Here is a 19,716-nt window from a genome sequence, read left to right as displayed (position 1 = left end):
ATGAGCTTTTTCTCCCCCTGAAACCCAGGAAAATAACTGCACTTTATTAATACAGAATAATCACATATTTACCTGCTCATGAGACTATCAACTCACTTTTTAATATAAAGAACATAATTATCACTGAAAAACAAAAATGTAGCAACATCATTATTTTTTTAAGCACGGGTAATTTTCTTCTGGAAACTTGATACATATATACATAGTAGCAACTTTAAATTATCCCCTTATACATTTCAAACCCAGTCCAATGCATTTCCCACCATTTTGGAAACTGGAGGGGGTCCCTACTGAAATTCCCACTGAAGTACATTTTCATAGTGTGCTGATTAAAACAGTGCAGTTGTTTCCCCTTATCCATAACAAACATCGTAAAATAAGCTAAATGATTCCAAAGTGAATTAAGTTGCTTACCTTTGAGCCTCGCTCATTAAAAATAATTTCAACATCTAAGATTTTACCAAATTGCTGCAAAGAAATAGAAATACTTTATAAGCAAAAGTGAGATGGAACAAATCACTATGTATATTGGTAATCATTTCCACAGTGAGAATTTTTTTCTTGTTTTTTAATGTCATGGATATACATTTTACATCGTTCTATTAAGTGATATGCTTGACCAAGAGAATATGGCAAAATTATGGCATTCGCCATGAGGTGAGGTATCTTAGTAGGGGACTGGTACAAAAATATGTAATCAAAGGCTTAATTCTATTTTACTTTATTTATGAGTGAGTGATTGCTTTCCCAGGCACTGAGCGGTAAAGATCAAAAATGACTATGCTACACCCTGAGCCTTCTACACCATCGCAATAGCCACTGGGAGAAACACCCCAATGAAGTGGGATTTTGATAATAATATGTTCAATTGAAATACGACATTAAGGGGTTTAGGCTTTCAACCTCTATAAACGCTAGGAGCAGCCAGACCATATGAGAGAAGGAAAGTAAAACAGACAAAAGCAAGATTCACTACCTGGACAATCGTGATAATCAAGACACCAACACAGTTCTGGTCAGCCACCAGGCAGAAATGCACTTTCTCAAGAAGATACGCCATATTTTTAAACACAGAGATAGATTTAATTAGCATCAATAAGCTCTATAAGAAATAAGAGCAGTTCTCAATGTCTTCAAGTCTAGACACAAAGTTCCAGATTACAAATAAATCAGGTTAGTTTTAGAAAGTTTCACTCAGGGTGAGGGATAGAGCCACCAGATAAAATATAGAATGCCCAGCTAAATTTAAATTTCAGGGGTTTTTTTAAGGCTAAGTATGCCCATACAATATTTGGGGCATGTTTGTAATTAAAAAAAATATATTCGCTGTTTATTTGAAATTCAAATTTAACCAGTACTCTGTATTTTTATTGCTTACTCGTGCAACCCCAGTGAAAAACGCATCTCAAATAATCCTTATTCACATTCAATAGAGGAGAACAAGGACCCTGAAACCAAAAGCATCTGATAATCCAAAATCCTTTCCCTTGACCTTAGAATCTTCCCAGGCTTCTTAGATTCCTTCCATGAGGTAGACTGGACGTTTGAGTACAGCCTGCTCCGCATACGTGCAGACTTGGGTGGGGAGACGCCAAAGTATGTGACCATTCAGGGAAGACAGGAGGAGATGGAAGATCTACTCCAACGTAGAATGGCAGCAGATGCCCTTTTTAGTGAAGTGTATTTTTTTTAAATAGAAAATGAAGGGCCCTTTTGTGAAGGGCATTATTTTTTTTTACTAAAATTAAACAGAACATTGTAAAAAAAAATCTTTTTTACATCCTCTTTTTCTTTTATCTTGAGCTTTTCCATCATCTTACTTGCTTTTTTGCACCCTGGCTTTTAAGTGCATCCCTTATGACTGCAGGAGATTCTGGGTTTTATTTCTCTCCCTGGTTGGAAGGCAATAAGCACATCTCTCTCTAGCAGAGAACAGAGTGATTAGGGGTAGGATAGGAAGAGTAACCAGCATCAGGACCCAGAGATTGGGCCTGACCAAAGTGCTTCAATCAGAATACTGGGAGTCCCAAGGAGAGAGCATCAAGAGTCCCCATTAAAATTCAAAATAAATTTTTTTGGAACATAGAGATGCTATCCTCTGGAACATACAAAGAAATATATCTCCCTTAGAAAGACAAAAAATGCACACTCCAATTGAACACAAATAACTCAAAACCTTGGAATAAAAGTATTTCTGACTTTGCAGTAAACTAACCCAATGCTTCTGTCATCGTACGCAATAGAAATGTGCCCGTTCCTCAGGCTATGTACTTGGCCAGAGAATTACAGACTAAGCATTCTTCCTGTTGGTTACCTAAAGGCTTCAGAGAGGAGTAGAAAAAAAAAAATTTTTTTTTTTTAGCTAAGAAGAGAAGACAACTAGGAAAGGAGATAGAAAGTCCCCATTTCTAGCACATACAATAGAAATACCAAGAAATGTGCAGGTGATGTACTCTGCAATTTGTAGACACGCAAATATTCTGTTGGCCAAGACAATAATCTTCTACAGAGTATTTTAGTTCCCTAGGTTTGGGCAGAGAAAAATGATTAAAAAGAGAAGAAAAGAACGTTCAAATTTGAGAACAGAAAGATTTGCCTTTCGAAAGTGAACTGAATTTCATAGTAAAGAATCCCCCAACTTTGTGCATTCCTCAGAGGAGTAATTTTAATACACCCTGCTTAGAATATTCAGTCCACACAGATGCTATCATGTTTATTTCAGGCATAAGAACCTAGAAGCATGTATATTTATGGATAAAGAAGCTTGAAAAAAGACTTCTTGCAACACCACGAAGCAAATGTCAGCTATGGAACATTCTCTAAGAAGTCAACATAAAACTGTTCCTTTAAAATAAGATCAGATTGAGATAGAACCAACTGGCAAGCAGCTTTAACATGATTCATTACCTAAATGAAACAACAGGACCGTATGCCCAGAAACGGTCTGAAACGTTTGCCTCTTTGGCAATTGCCATTGGTTTGATGATTCTCAAAGCCAGCGAAATAAGCTGCAAGAAAAATGCTGATGCAAGCCCCATTTCTAAGACAGTTGTGTACTATATTTATAGTATCAACAGTTTAATTGGGAAGTTTGGTACTAATGATGTAAACACAGCTGGCACATTTTCAATTTAAACAGACACGACTCATTCGCAGACTTAACTAGAATTTGTTTGCTCAACAGCAATGTTCAGCGACGTCTTGGAATCCACGCGAGGTGTCTCAATAGCTGTATCAAGAGCAAAATCCAGAAGCTTACAGGCACGCGCTTGGGCAAATATGTACTGAGCGTTTTTAGACATGCTCAGATCAAATAATATTTCTCTGGAAAACTGTGACGGGTGTTCAACCACTACAGCATAAAACATGAGAGTAAAGGTTAGTTCAAAGACTGTGCGGAGAGGCTAAGAAAGGCATCATCCCAGTTTTCTCTGGGTCTGCTTCATGTTTGGAATGCAGAGATGGGAGGAGGCACAAAGTCATGTCCAAAGAAATAGTTTCACTATCTATAACGCCATGGTAGAAGGAACTTCGGTATTAACACTAAAGGCACTGGCATGCCCAACTCTGTTTTATTACTAAAAAGGTGGTTTCATGGATTGAATTGTGTCCCCCAAATATATGTGTCAACTTGGCTAGGCTGTGATTCCCAGTATTGTGTGCTTGTCCACCATTTTGTGATCCGACGTGATTTTCCTATGTGTTGGAAACCCGACCTCTATGATATTAACGAGGCGGGATTAGAGGCAGTTATGTTAATGAGGCAGAACTCAATCTACAAGATTAGGTTGCATCTTAAATCAATCTCTTTTGAGATATAAAAGAGGAGCAAGCAGAGAGGCAGGGGGACCTCATACCACCAAGAAATGAGAGCCAGGAGAAGAACCTGTCCTTTGGACCCGGGGTTCCTGTGCTTAGAAGCTCATTGATCAGGGAAGACTGATGACAAGGACCTTTCCCCAGAGGCAACAGAAAAAGAATTCAGACTTCTAGCCTCCTAAATCTGAGGGAATTTCTCTTTGTTAAAGCCATCCACCTGTGGTATTTCTGTTACAGCAGCAGTAGATAACTAGAACAGGTGTTCAGAGGACCTTCTTTTACTGCAACTAAAAGTCATGTGGTCTGGTTTCCTGACAATAAGGAGAAACTTGACTAGATCATTTTCCTGCCCAGAAGAGCTGGATTGTGACAGCAGAAAGAAGCCATTTTATAAATAAGAACACTGTGCACATTTGAGGGGGAACGGCTGATTCTCAAAACGACTCTGTGATAGACTGTGTTATGGCAGAGATCTGAATGTACTATAACCCACTTGCCTACTAGCTGAAAGTTGGAGGTTCAAACTCACCCAGAGGCACCTTGGAAGAAAGGTCTGGTGGTCTGCTTCCAAAAGGTAGCAGCCTTGGAACCCTATGGAGTGGTTCTACTCTGTGCCTATAGGGCTGCCATGAGTTGGAACCATACTGATGGCAACTAACAACAACTCCCTCTCTAAACCCAGAAACATTTACATTTAAAATATTTGCTTAAATTAAACATTCTGCTCAGGAGCAAGGCATTGTAACGAATTTAGTGGAAACCCAAACACTCAATCCATAGGCTCATCAAGAATTCAAACGCAAAGAAAATGAATGCTCATGGATGAACCCTGACACAAAGAGCTCACTGAGAACATCACCAGGCCAGCACCAACATCTCTTCCAGCAAAACTTCAGAACTACTGCCCCTGACGATATAAGACATCCACTCATTCACACCCCTAAGGGTGTTTTCAAAAGACTCTGGCTTCTACTTGCATATTGAATCATATAACTTCTTGGCCAAGACATGTTCCACCTTAAAAGAAAAAAAGAAAGGAAATCTAAGATGAGCTAGAAGATTTAATGTCCAGCACTGGAACAAGTGTTTCCAAAAAAGGAAGGAGTAAAGAATATAGGATGTGTGGTGGGAGAAAGTACCTAGGGTTGCAACAAAGAGGCACTGGAGCCACAAATTAAAAATAAAATGTGCGACACTTGCAGTAGCCATTAGATGTGTTGGGTTACAAACTTCATCACAGAATTATTGATTAAAGAAGTGGTTATGAACACTACCAGTTCCCCCCCACCCCCCGCCACCCTTTGAAGTCCCCATGGCCCTATTTAACAAAACAGGTAAAGGACAAAGTAGCAAAGATCTTTGTGGGTGCCTTACTCTGTCATGTCCTTGTTTTAAGCCCTGCCAATATAAGGGGACAAGGGCAGAATGAAGTGCCGAAAGGACAGAAGACGCCTCGTGGCCAAATGATTTGAGAAATATCTAGCTGGGATAAAAATATACTTTCTTATAGTAACTATGATCTGAAAGAGGAAACCATGCCTAATTCTCTAAACTTCAGTGTGGGGGGCCAGCCAGAATGCTCACAGATGCTCTTCAAGGTGGCCCACACCCCTAAATGTGCCTCATGACAAGTGTGGGTTTGCCGCCACTGATGCTTGGCCGGCAAAAACAGACTTTTACTGTTTAAATTCCATTTCTTTAGATGGTGGTTGTAAACCAAGGGGGCCTCAGGGTTAGTACAAGTAGTACACGAATCCACATGTGCCCCAGTAATTTTTATGGACTAACTCTCCCATCCCTCCCTACACAACTCTTACATACTTTCTCTTAAATGAACACAGATGCTGTTGGTAATGAGCACAATTCATTTTAATGTTACCGATTTTTTGCTGCATTTTCTTCAGTGAGACCCAGCACATTGCCACTTGCTCAAAAATGTTGACTTTCAATAAAAGGTGGTTCTGAAACCAGCGGATTTTGACCAAGACTTGATGAAGGTAGAAGGATCTTTTTGGTGAAAACTTACTCTGTGCCACCTGTTTTATACCTCCAAGAATAGAGAGGTGCAGTCCCTTCTCTGTGAGTTCTACCTGTGGATGATTTGAATATTTCTCTTTAACACTTGGGTAACTTTCAAGATAAGTGAGAAGGCCGGAGAGGGAAGAGGACCCTTTGGGGTGGGAACTAAGTGTGTTTCATTGTGAGTGACATCATGAACCAGCACTGGGATGGTCATTAAGATCACCAAACTCAAAGCTAACAACCCCATGACATCGTACCTTGATGACTAAAGACAGACTGAACAGTAAGACATTTCCTAACTTGACATGGCAAAAAGAATATAATTCCTCTGGCTGCTCGCCATTCAAACCAGGTCTCACTGCTTTACACACACTTAACCTCGACTTTAACTTTGAATGCTCTGCACTTTTCAAAGTCATCTTTGACCTGAAAGTGCCCGAGGGTATCTCCGGCTCTGGAAGAGTTAGAGGGCTTAACTCAAGGTTATTACCAAATGAGGGAGATAAAAGTGCAAACACTGACCTTTTCCTCTGAAATGTCAGGATTCAACTCTGGGTATCTTAAATATTAGGATGCTTGTGCTGCCTTTGTGTCAGATGCATACTTGATAAACACCATGTGTAGTAAAGGAGTAAAAGCTACGGGCTCACCCCACAATTGCAGAGCCCTTGGGTAATGAACTTGAGGCTCTTTTTTTCATATGGGGAATTATACCAGCTCTGTACAGAAAAAGGCACTGAAGTTGGCCCTCTTCTTATTCCTTTTGTAATATCTGCAGCCATGCACAAGCTCTTAAAAGACACTCTCCAAGCAACCCAGCTTTGCTGTAAGTCAACGCTACAGATGCAGTTCTTTTAATTGAATCTACAGGCACTTCCCACCAACATTATGGACAAATGGACAAATAGACTGACTTATTTGTAAACCACCTCATATCTGTCAGTTTTCCTGACTGACGTGGCTTGTATGTTGCTATGATCCTGGAAGCTATGCCATCAATATTTCAAATACCAGCAGGGTCACCCATGGTGGACAGGTTTCATCAGGGCTCCCATTCCAAAATGGACTAGGAGGAAGGACCTGGTGATCTATTTCTGAAAAAAAACTAGCCAATGAAACTTCATGAATCACAATAGAACACTTTCCGAAATAGGGCTGGAAGAAGAGCACTTCAAGTTGGAAGGCATTACGTCATGCTTGGTAAAGTACAGGGCCATAGAAAAAGAGGAAGACCCTCAGTGAGGTGGATCGACACAGTGGCTGCAATGGGATCAAATATATCAGTGAGCATGAAGATGGCACAGGACTGGGTAAGGTTTTGTTCTGTTATACATAAGGTCATTATAAAGAACCAAGATGACTGGTAATGTTTATTTAACCATGACATGGGGTCCCAGGCCCCTGGATTTGGGATAATCAGTGGGCTTGTTTTAACAGTGGGTAATCTGAGAATTGGGAGCCAACTTGATGGCACCTAGGAAGAATAACTCATCTGCAAAAAGGATAATATCCAAGCCCTGTTGTGGCTCTGTCCTTTGGTGGAACTAAGCCCAAAGGAATGGCAAATACCTCCCTTCCCAACATGGGTCAGGCCGATATGTCCCAGAGAAAGAATCAGGCTCATGATGATACATGAGGAAGCAGCTCTACCATTTGTTTTCTCTCGGTTGGAGGTGGTTTCTGGCCGGCTCCTCATTTCACTATAGCACTGGGCAAGGCTGACATCTGTGGCATATAGAATCACATTAGCACCTCTGAGCCCTACTCAATGATTCCAGGAGAACGTATGCTGCAGAATTCAAGTCAGACTTAGCAATCTCTAGGGCTTTTCTTCTTCTTCTTTCTTTTATTTTTAAATGAGGCTTTATCCAGAACTAGCTATTCTTTGCAGCTGCACCTAAAATCTGAATGCACAGTGCCTGGGAAAGAGTGGAGAATGGGGGAATATGCCACGAGTGGCTCTTCCTGATAAGTGATCAACTGCAGCAGAGAGAAGAACCAAGATGACTCGGAATGTATATTTTAGCCATGACGTGGGGTCCCAGACCACTGGATTTGGGATAACCAGCAGACTTGTTTTGACAGTGGGTAATATGAGAGTTCATTTTCCATTTGATATTCCTGTTATTTATTAAGAAGGAAACCATGTAGCAGAGTGGTAACATGGTGAGCATAAGCAAAGAAATTTATACTAAAGTCATAAAGGGATCTTATGGACGATACACCCATAGGCCAGGGTCTAACATGCTTTTTCCTCCACAGTAAACATCTCACCTTAGTACTGTAAATAGCGAGAGCTTACAGGAGGAAGGGAGAACTCTGGGGACTCCCAGAGTGGGGACTGCAAAGAAGAAAGGTGGTACTTACGCCAAACATTTGTCGAAGGTCCGGATCCCGGAACCTGAAGGGGATGTTTGAGACATGCAGCCTCTTGGGCTGGGACTTGTTTTCCGTGTTTTCAGAAGGTTGTGTCTGGGGCTGGCCATCTGTTGGCGCTGCATCATCTGTCTGCTAAAAGAACAAGAGCAAAGCAGAGAGGCTCTGAGTGGACCCGAAGGCTCTGTCCCAATGCGCTTTTGTTTCCTCTACATGGTGGGAACACACAAGAACAAAGGAATAAGGAAAGGATAAGAGTTGCTAAAGGAGCCCTGGTGGTGCAATGGTTAAGCACTTGGCTACTGACTGAAAGGACAGCAGTTGGATCCCACCAGCTGCTCTGCAAGAGAAAGACCTGGCTATCTGCTCCTGTAAAGATTACGGCTTAGGAAATCCTATTTGGCCCTTCTACGCTGTCCTATAGGATCACTACGAGTTGGAGTTGACTTGAAAGCACCAAACAACAACAAAAGAACTGCTGAGCCATTCATTCATTCACTTATTAATTCAACAAATATTCATTGAAAAGCCACTGTGTGCCCAGCATGGTGCTGGGATTTAGCAGTGAGCCAAGCAGATAGAAATTCATGCCTTCATAGAGCGTACATTCTTCTGGAGGAAGACAGATAACAAATAAATAAATATAGTTTGGCAGATGGTGATAAATGCTACAGAGAAAATTAAAGCAAGGGTGGGGAGTTTTAAAAGGCAATCAAAGAAAACCTTACCAAGAAGGGGGCATTAATCATTAAAGTAGGAGAGTGTATAATCCTCAGTCAACGCTGTTCAGAATCTTAACATTGCACACATAATTGCTGAGGCTGTGCAGATAAAATATCAGTAAATGCAGTGAAAAAAATAAACTGAAAAGCTTATTTGGTATTCTGTAGTCAAAGCAACCAACTCATTGACTTAATTTTTTGTTGCTGTTTTCAACTTTTAGCTTCTGGGTTGTGGGCACCTGTGTAATCTGATATAGCTGACCACATGGGGTTATTTAAATTAGTTAAAATAAAATAAAATGTTCAGGTCTTTCTTTGCACCAGCCACATTTCCAGTGCTCTATAGCTACATGTGGCCAGTGGCTTCCATACTGGACAGTGCAGTTATAGAACGTTTTCATCATTGCAGAAATTTCTATTGGACCTGGTTTAGATGATGTTACATGATCTCCTTCTCTCCAAAAAACAAACTAAAACAAAACTGGTTAACATCACATTGGCTCCCATAAATAGCCAAGCCTAGGAGAAAAGCCACAGTAACATTTGGTATTGTCATAGCCACAGTCATTGTCTCAGTTCAACGGTTTTCACTTATCATTGACACTTCATTTTCTAGATACTTTTCCTGCAATTAACATGTCCTGCCTCTAGGTGGCAGAAGACACCACTTGCATGAGATCCCCTGATTCTCTGAAACCATGATAGAAAACAATTTGCTGAAGCCCAACAAATTTATGAACAAGGCATCTTCCTCACCTATTTATGAGCAATTTATAAGCACGTAACTGGAATGAAACTATCAATGCAAGCATCCAGGTGTAAAATAATAAAGGCATAGAGAAGGAGATGAGCTTACAAACTGAAATACAAACGAAACACCCAAACAACACAGGCATAATTAGTGAGGTTCTCATCAACCCTTGTGTTTCTTGGCGGGTTTCATTTGTACCCGTCTCCCCTCCATCAACACATTCTGAATTATATTTTGAAGATAAGATCTCTCAATGACTGGCAAACTATTCTTCAATGTTGTTGGATTTAATAGGAGGGAGGATGTTGATAGTTTTCTTATATGAAAAACAGGGAATAATAATAGAATATCCCTTGTTAGGCTTTGTGAAGGTGAAACCCAATAATGTGTGCCAAGTTGGCAGAATTCTTGACAGATGGTATATACTCAATAAAGAAGCCCTGGGGGTGCGATGTTAAGCGCTTGGCTGCTAACTGAAAGGCTGGTGGTTCAAACCCACCCAGAGGCTCTGTGGCAGAAAGACCTGGCAATCTGCTCCCATAAAACTTACAGCCTAGAAAACCCTGTGGGGCAGTCTACTCTGTCACATGGGGTCGCTGTGAGTCAGAATCAGCTCAAAGGCACACAAAAACAACAACATATATTCAATAAATGGAAGGTAATGGATTTTCAGAAGTGGTGGTGATTTAAAAAATTGTCAAGGGAGAAGAGTAAAAATCACCTCTGACCCACCACTGCCGTCAAGTCGATTCTGATTCATAGTGACACTAGAGGACAGAGAAGACTCATTTATTTATGAAATGCATCTTTACGGAGCAGCTACTGTGTTCTAGACACGTAAGTCGGACCCCAAGTCACATATAGATCTCAGTTTATTGGAAGAGAGAGGAGAAAAAGACAACTTAATACAGACAGTAAGGAGGCCTAGTGGAGCAGTGGTTAAGTGCTTGGCTACTAACCAAAATGTCAGCAGTTTGAACCTACCAGCTGCTGCTCGGGAGAAAGATGTGGTAGTCGGCTTTGCTTCTTGGAAACCCTATGGGGCAGTTCTACTCTGTCCTATGGGTCACTATAGGGTTGCTATGAGTCGGAATTGACTGGAAAGCACTGAACAACAATAACAGCAATACAGATTGTTAAACATTGGGCTGAGAATAAATCATGAAGGACTGAGTCAGCCTGAATCAGGGACACATGGCACAGCTGGAGGGTCAGGAACACATGCCACCCTGGAGGGGAAAGGTGACGTGAGAAGTATCTAAGGAAAGAGGTGAAGGAGATAGCTGCTCTGCCAGCAGATGACCGAGCGGGAGCAAAGACGCAGAGATGTGAAAGAATGTTCTGGATTCAGGGGAGTATGTGTGGGTTTTGGTGTCACTGGTGGGAAGGGTGTGTATGGAGGAAAGGCAGGGGACCAGATTGCAAAGGTCGGCAAGGGCTGGATCACCATGACCCTGTGTGCAGAGGGAGGGTCTGAACTTCATCCTAACAGCTATCAGCTGCCATCAAAGGGCCACAGCAGGGGCATGGTGTGACCAGCAGCTGAGCCATGGTAGGCAAATGACAAGAATCTGCTTAACAAGCGATGGGCTCACTGACTGAATGAATGAGTGAATGATGGGAGTATGTGTAAACCAAACCAATGACTGAATGAGAAAACAACCAACTTCGCCATCTCCAAGTAGTAGTCAAATCTCAGTATATTAACACTGAGCCCCACCAGGGCAGGAACTGTGTTTTCCCTGCTAGTAATACAATTAGTCACCACCTGTCTGTAGGTTGAAAACCCTGGTGGCGTAGTGGCTAAGTGTTACAGCTGCAAACCAAAGGGTCGGCAGTTCGAATCCGCCAGGTGCTCCTTGGAAACTCTATGGGGCAGTTTTACTCTGTCCTACAGGGTCGCTATGAGTCGGAATCGACTTGATGGCACTGGGTTTGGTTTGGTTTGGTCTGTTGGTTTGTTGGACTGTGGTGGTTTGCATGATGCTATGATTCTGGGAGCTATGCCACTGATATCTCAAATACCAGCCAGGTCAACCAGAGTGGACAGGTTTCAGGGAAGCTTCTGGACTAAGACAGGCTAGGAAGAAAGGTCTAGTAATCTACTTCGGAAAATTAGCCAACCCAAATTCTATGAATCGCAATAAAGTGCTGGAAGATGAGCCCCCTAGGTTGGAAGGCACTACGCCAATAGCCACAATAATGGATTCAAACATACCAATGATTATAGGAATGGTGCAAGACCAGGCAATGTTTTGCTCCATTACATGTAAGACTGCCATGAGTCATAACCAAATCAAAGGCAACTAAGAACAGCAAAATGCAATTACACATCCCTGAGACAGAAATGGCTTTGAATCATGAGAACATTACCTGCTGGAGGAGTGAGCAAGGGGCCTTGGTACTCAAGCACAAGGCTCTAAATTTGCAGAAGCAGTAACTAACTGTTGGGACTAGACCCCAAGCTTCTGGCCCATTTTCTCCCTCCTGTTAGAAGTTGGTATTTAAACATGAATTAAAATGAGCTCCTTCTCATCCCAAGAAGGAAACTTACATTTCGGTTTGTGCACAACTGCTGGATGTTTCAGTTTAATAAACCTAATTAGGAATTACAGAGATTATGATTAAACATATTAAATGATTAATAGCATTATGCTGCTCATGTGAAAATTAAAATTAATCATCTTTAGTCAAACAGGACTTTGGAGAAATCTTTGCATTGTTTCCTTTGATAAAAACATACAACGCTCAATTAAGCACTTGGTAGTGTATGCATACATGCAAATGCTCAGAAATCGTTCTGGAGGAATACCTGTGTGCTAAAATTCATTCTTAAAGAAAAAGAGTAAAAAAAAATAAGCAAAAAATGTTTCAGACCATTGTAGGAGTATTAAAAGGAAAACGGAAGAACAGAGGTTTCAGGATTCAGAAGTTTGAAAGAACAACAGAAAAAAAATATGTATATATGTGTGTGTACTTTTTTTTTTTGGACTGAGTGAGCTTGTTTAAATGGTGTTGTTGTTAGGTGCCAATGAGTCAGTTTCAATTCATAGGGACCTTAGGTACAACACAACGAAACATGCTCGGCCATCCTCACAATCACTGCTATGATTGAGCTCATTGTTGTAGCCACTGAGTCAGTCCATCTTGTTGGGGGTTTTCGTCTTCGTCACTGACCCTCTACCAAGCATGATGTTCTTCTCTAGGGACTGGTCCCTCCTGATAACATGTCCAAAGTATGGGAGACGAAGTCTCATCATCCTCGCTTCTAAGGAGCATCCTGGCAGTACTTCTTCTCACACAGAATTGCTACTTCATTATTTAAGTATTGCAATGTAACACAAAGAAAGAGGGTTTTCGAATTGCAAAAACCTGTGTGTGAGCCCAGCTCCATCACTTGCTAACCGAAGGACACATCACCTCCCTGGGTCTCAATTTACTCATCTGGAAAGGAGGACAATAACAGTGCCAACCTCACTGCGTTGTGGAGAGGACAAAATGCATCAGGAGATGTACAAAGCAACTACTACAGAGTCTATAGCATGTGTCATCATCTGGTCGCTCCAGGCATTCCTTGGCTTAGAGGGGCATGACTCCAGCCTCTGCCTACTTCTACGCCTGGCCTTCTCCTCCCCTGTGTGTCTGAGACTCAAATCGCTCTCTTTCTTTCTCTTATTAGGACATCTGCCATTGGATCATACCCCTGGTGGCAAAGTGGTTAAGAGCCACAGCTGACAACCAAAAGGTCAGCAGTTCGAATCCACCAGATGCTCATTGGAAACCTTTTGGGGGCAGTTCTGCTCTGTCCTATAGGGTTGCTAAGAGTGGAATCGACTGGATGGCAATGGGTTTGATTTTTGGGTTTTGGCCATTGGATTTAGGGTCCACCCTAAATCCGGAATGATCTCATCTTGAGATCCTTAACTTGATTCTATCTGCAAAGACCCGTTTTCCAAATATGGTCACATTCACAGGTCCGGGGTTTAGGATGTGGACATATCTTTTAAGGGCCACCGTTCAACCCACTACCATTCCCCACTAAGCAAGCCAACCAGAAGTAATGTATTATGAGCAGATGTCATCAGGAGCGGATGTATTTTTTTCTGTTCAGGGGCCATAAAGCTCTCAAAGGGCTTAGCCTCAACTTAGGTCCAGAAGATGGGAGGATGTCCCTGTCAGAGCTGCCCCAAGTCCCCATCTGTCACAGGGTCACCATAATGAAGTCCCTAAACAGAAAGGAGACACAAATCTTCCCTTCTCCAGCCCAGGCTCACCAACTGCCTTCCTGTCCTCAACTCTAGATGCAGGGACACGCATTAACTGGGCTTAGAATCCCTCCACTGGCATCCCAAAAGGCCATCAATGCTCTGTAAAGACAAGGACCTGTCTGCAGACTCCCAGTGCCTAGCACTGAACCTCACACAAATCAATCAGCAGTCACAGTGTTCCTGAGAAGTGCGTTAAAGCTCGTTACAAAGACAGAGTGAAATTTCTAAAGAGGATAAAAAACAAAAAAAAAGTGAAAAAGCTAGGGGACTTGCTAGTGGTACAAAATATCTAGCCTGTGTATTTCTGAACAGCAGAGACTACCCAATTTGCAGTTATATTCCCTAAGGCTAGTGCGAGGCAAGGCTCAATAGGAATTAATCCTTGCAAGAAGAACTCTTGATTTACCTGTGTCTGATTGTTTGTAAAAAAATCATTTTTGCTTAAAGTGGGAGCCACCGGAATTGGAAATGAACCTCAGGGTGAACTTGGAAGCTCAGAAGGTGGGACATAGTAACTCAGCAAATTAACACTGGTTCAATAACAGAGAAGGGAAGAAGTCAAGGAAGCTCAAAAAACCAAGAATTTAAGATGTAATACAGTATGGTGAGCAGTCTTGGTGGCAAAAAGGTAGAATTCTTACCTTCCATGTTGGAGATCCAGGTTCAATTCCTAGCCAATGCACCTGAAGCACAGCTACCACCCGTCAGCGGAGGCTTGTGTTTTGCTATAATGCTGAACAGGTTTCAGCAGAGCTTCCAGACTAAGACAGACTAGGAGGAAAGGCCTGGAGATCTACTTCCAAAAGTGAAAATCTTATGCTCTGATCAGCAACCAATCATGGGAAAGGCACAGGGTCAGGCAGTATTTTGCTCTATTTTTGCATAGGGTCACCAAGAGTTGGGGGCTGCTTTGACTGTAGCTAACAGTAATGACAAGAATATTATGGGGATCTGTCTTGTGCATCGAAACCCTGGTGGTGTAGTGGTTAAGAGCTATGGCCGCTAACCAAAAGGCCGGCAGTTCAAATCCACCAGGCGCTCCTTGGAAGGTCTATGGGCCAGTTCTACTCTGTCCTAGAGGGTCGCAGGGAGTAGGAATCGACTCAGTGGCAATGGCTTGGTTTTGGCCTTGTACATCCTAGGATGCTTAGCAGCACTGTTCTTGTTGTTAGGTGCTGTCGAGTCAATTCCAATCCACACAACGAAAGGAATGAAATACCGCCTGGTCCTGTGCCATCCTCACAATCATTGCTATGTTTGAGCCCAGTGTTGTAGCCGCTGTGTCAGTCCATCTCATTGAAGGTCTTCCTCTTTTTCGCAAACCCTCTACTTTACCAAGCATGATGTCCTTCTCCAGGGGCCTGATAACAGGTCCAAATTACATGAGATGAAGTCTTGCCATCCTTGGTTCTAAGGATGTTCTGTCTGTACTTCTTCCAAGAAAGATTTATTCATTTTTCTGACAGTTCATGGTATGTTCCGTATTCTTCACCAACATCATAGTTTAAATACATCAATTCTTCTTTGGTCTTCCTTATTAATTGCCTAACTTTCACACACATATGAGGCAATTGAAAATACCATGGCTTGGGTCAGGTACATCTTAGTCCTCAAGGTGATATCTTTTCTTTTTAACCCTTGAAACAGGGTTTTGCCTCAGATTTGCCCAATGCAATATGTCATTTGATTTTTTGACTGCTGTTTCCACAGGCATGGATTGTCGATCCAAGTAAAATGAAATGCTTGACAACTTCAATATTTTTTCCATTTATTGTGATGTTGCTTATTGGTCCAGTTGTGAGGATTTTTGTCCTCCTTTTGCTGAGGTGTAATCCATACTGAAGGATGTAGTCTTTGATCTTTATCAGTGTTTCAAGTCCTCTTCACTTTCAGCAAGCAAGGTTGTCATCTGTATATCGCAGGTTGTTAATGAGCCTTCCTCCAGTCCTGATGCCTGGTTCTTCTCCAAATAGTTCAGATTCTTGGATTATTTGCTCAGTGTACAGATTGAATAAGTGTGATGAAAGGACATAACGCTGACACACACCTTCCTTGATTTTAAACCACGCAATATCCCCTTGTTCTGTTTGAATGACTGCCTCTTGGTCTGTGTACAGGCTCTTCATGAGCACAATCAAGTGTTCTAAAATTGCCATTCTTCAAAATCTTTTTCATAATTTTTATGATCCATAGGGTCAAATGCCTTTATATAGTCAATAAAACACAGGTAAACATCTTTATGGTATTCTCTGTTTTCAGCCAAGATCCATCTGACATGAGCAATGATATCCCTCATTCCACATCTTCTAAATCTGGCTTGAATTTCAGGCAGTTCCCTGTCAATGTACTGCTGTAACCACTTTTGAATGGTTTTCAGCGTAATTTGACTTTCCTGTGATATTAATGATATTGTTTTATGATTTCTACATTCTGTTGGATCACCTTTCTTTTTAGAATGGGCACAAATCTGGATCTCTTCCAGTTGGTTGGCCAGGTAGCCCTCCTCCAAATTTCTTAGCATAGACAAGCGAGCACTTCCAGCTGCAGCCATTTGTTGAAGTATCTCAATTGGTATGCCTTCAATTCCTGGAGCCTTGTTTTTCACCAATGCCTTCAGCGCAGCTTCGACCTCTTCAGTACCATTCGTTCTTGATCATATGCTACTGCCTGAAATGGCTGAATGTCAACCAATTCTTTTTGGTAAAGTGACTCCTGTAATCCTTCCACCTTCTTTTGATGCTTCCTGCATCATTTAATACTTTCACCATAGAATCCTTCAATGTTGCAACTCAAGTCTTGAATTTTTTCTTCAGTTCTTTCAGCTTGAGAAACACCAAGCACGTTCTTCCCCTTTGGTTTTCTAACTCCAGGTCTTTGCACATGTCATTATAATACTTTACTCTGTCATCTCAAGCCACCCTTTGAAATCTTTCATTCAGTGCTCTTCATCATTTCTTCCTTTTGTTTTAGCTACCCCATGTTCAAGAGCAACTTTCAGAGTGTTATGACAGCCGTTTTGGTCTTTTCTTTCTTTCCTCCCTTTTTAACGACCTCTTGCTTTCTTCATGTGTGATGTCCTTGATGCCACCCCACAACTCCTGTGATCTTTGATCATTAGTGTTCAATGTGTCAAATCTATTCTTGAGATGGTCTCTAAATCCAGGTGGGATGTACTCAAGGTTGTACTTTGGCTCTCGTGGACTATTTTTTAATTTTCCTCAGCTTCAACTTGAATTTGCATAGGAGCAATTGATGAGGTGAGGGGCCAGCTCTTCCACAGCTGGCCTCTCACCTTGTTCTAACCAATGATATTGAGCTTCTCCATAGTCTCTTTCCACAGACGTAGTTGACTTGATTCCCGTATATTCCATCCAGTGAGGTCCATGGGTATAGTTGCTGTTTATGTCGTTGAAAAAAGGTATTTGCAACAAATAAGTTGTTGGTCTTGCATAATTGGTCTTAGCAGCATACCTTGTCTCAAATGCTAGTAGCAACCTTTTCCAAGTTGTGACAACGAAAAATGTCTCCAGGCATTACCAAGTCATCCCTGGTTGAGAACCACTTGCAGAAAGTAGTGCCCAGTGCTGGAGTCCCTGAGTGGTACAAACAGTTCTATTTGTCACCGAATAGACTCCTACTTATGGTGAGGCATGTATGTTAGAGTAGAACTGTGCTCCATAAGGTTTTCAATGGTTGATTTTTTGGAAGCAGATCACCAGGTCTTTCTTCAGAGGTGCCTCTGGGAGGACTCAAACCTCCAACCTTTCAGTTAGCAGCCAAGTACATTAACAGTTTGTACCACCAGGGACTCCAGTACAGGGTAAGTCAAACCAAAAAACCAAACATTGCCATCAAGTTGATTCTGACTACAGTGACTCTATAGGACAGAGCAGGACTGCCCCATAGGGTTTCCAAGGAGTGGCTGGTGGATTCGAACTGCTGACGTTTTGGTTGGCAGCTGAGCTCTTAACCACTGCGCCAACAGGGCTCCACAGGGTAAGCACTCAGTGAATATCTGTGGCATACATGGGTCAGCATGAGTTTGCCATGAGTGAGCTTCGTGGCCACAACTTCCTGCCTCTGGGCTTTAGTTGGCATATACATAAAATGATAATATCCATACCTGTCCTGGATCCTTTATAACCAAAAACCCATTGTCAATTGGATAAACTGGATGAAATGGAAAAATTCTTATAAGCACATAACCAATCCAAACTGACCTAAAAGGCAATAGAAAGTCTCAACAGAACCATAACGAGTGAAGAGATCAAATCAGTGATCAAAAGCCTCCCAACAGCTACAACAACAAAAAGCCCCGGGCCAGGTGATTTCTCTGGGGAATTCTTCCAAATATTTAGTGAAGAATTGACACCAAAACTGTTTAAACTCTTTCAAAAGATAGAGAAGGAAGGAATACTCCCTAATTAATTCTGTGAAGTAACATAACCTTGACACCAAAACCAGTTAAAGACACCACAAGAAAAGAAAGCCACAGGCCAATATCACTTATGAGTAAAAAGAAAAGCCCACCCATTGCCATTGGGTCAATTCTGATTCGTGGCGACCCTGTAGGATAGAGTAGAACTGCCCCATAGAGTTTCCAAGGAGCACTTGGTGGGTTCGAACTTATAAGTATATATGCAAAAATCCTCAATGAAATATTAGCAAATAGAATCCAAGAGCATATTAAAAGAATCATGCACTATGATCAAGTGGGCTTTATTTCAAGAATGCAGGGATGGCTCAACATTAGAAAGTCAATCAATGTAATACACATCAATAGAACAAAGGAAAAGAATCATATAATCATCTCTATCTGCGCAGAAAAAACATTTGATAAAATCCAACAACCTTTCTTAATGAAAACCCTAAAGAAAATTGGAATAGAAGGGAAATTACTCAATATGATTCAGGGCATATATAAAAAGCCAACAACCAACATTATACTCAATGGAGAAAGACTGAGAGCTTTCTCTTTGAAATAGGGAATAAGACAAGAGTGCCCACTCTCACCACTCCTACAGAAAAATCCTGATCAAAAGGGGGAAAATGCAGAACAGGACTTTAAGTTTTCATGGACTCCAGACTATTTGAAGCCATAAAGGCTGGATGAACCCTTGAAACTCTTGCCCTGAGATAATCTTTTCAAAAATATCCCCTGAAGTCTTCTTAAAACCCAACAATAGTTTAAGTTGTAAAAAATGTCTCCCTTGAGTATTATGCTCTTTTAAGAACTATCTATATGAGATCAAAGTAACAAGAGCAACTCAAAAGATTAGAAAGGAGCCTTAAGGGGCAGTGAGTTCACGTTAATACGTTAACGAGTTTACAGAAAAGGAGGGTGAGAATGGTTGCACAACTCGAAGAATGTAATTAATTTATCTGAATTATACACGTAGGAACAGTTGAATGGGTGTATGTTTTGTTGTGTATATTCTCAACAACAATAACAACAGCAACAAAAAAACAACCATTGTTGTCGAGTTGATTCTAACTCATAGTGACCCTATTGGACAGCATAGAACGGCCCCATAGGATTTCCAAGGCTGTAATCTTTATGGAAGCAGACTGTCACATGTTTCTCCCAAGGAACAGCTAGTGTTTCTAACAGCAGGCAGACCTTTCAGTAGGCAGCCAAGTGCTTAACCACTGTACCACCAGGGATCCTGAGATCCTTCAGAAAAAAAAAAAATTAGAGTGGGATCATAATATCAAAGTATTTTTGAACTGTTGAGCCCCACGTGGAAGCACAAGGTAT

General features: G+C 41.5%; 1 protein-coding gene across 2 annotated transcripts in view; it reads right to left on the bottom strand.

Annotated features, from left to right (window-relative positions):
• Positions 1-19,716, bottom strand: part of RBFOX1 (RNA binding fox-1 homolog 1) — a 440,434-nt gene that overhangs the window by 139,999 nt on the left and 280,719 nt on the right. For both annotated transcript variants that reach the window (XM_049903714.1, XM_049903715.1), the window contains exons 3-4: positions 8,209-8,352; positions 415-468 (exon numbers count right to left, since the gene is read on the bottom strand). In XM_049903714.1, the coding sequence (XP_049759671.1) occupies positions 415-468; positions 8,209-8,352 (198 nt within the window). The remainder of the gene's footprint in view (positions 1-414; positions 469-8,208; positions 8,353-19,716) is intronic.

The sequence above is a fragment of the Elephas maximus genome, chromosome 12, assembly GCF_024166365.1.
Source record: "Elephas maximus indicus isolate mEleMax1 chromosome 12, mEleMax1 primary haplotype, whole genome shotgun sequence".
Classification (NCBI taxonomy): domain Eukaryota; kingdom Metazoa; phylum Chordata; class Mammalia; order Proboscidea; family Elephantidae; genus Elephas; species Elephas maximus.
The sequence above is the reverse complement of the archived record's forward strand: the minus strand, read 5'-3'. Positions and strand labels throughout refer to the sequence as shown.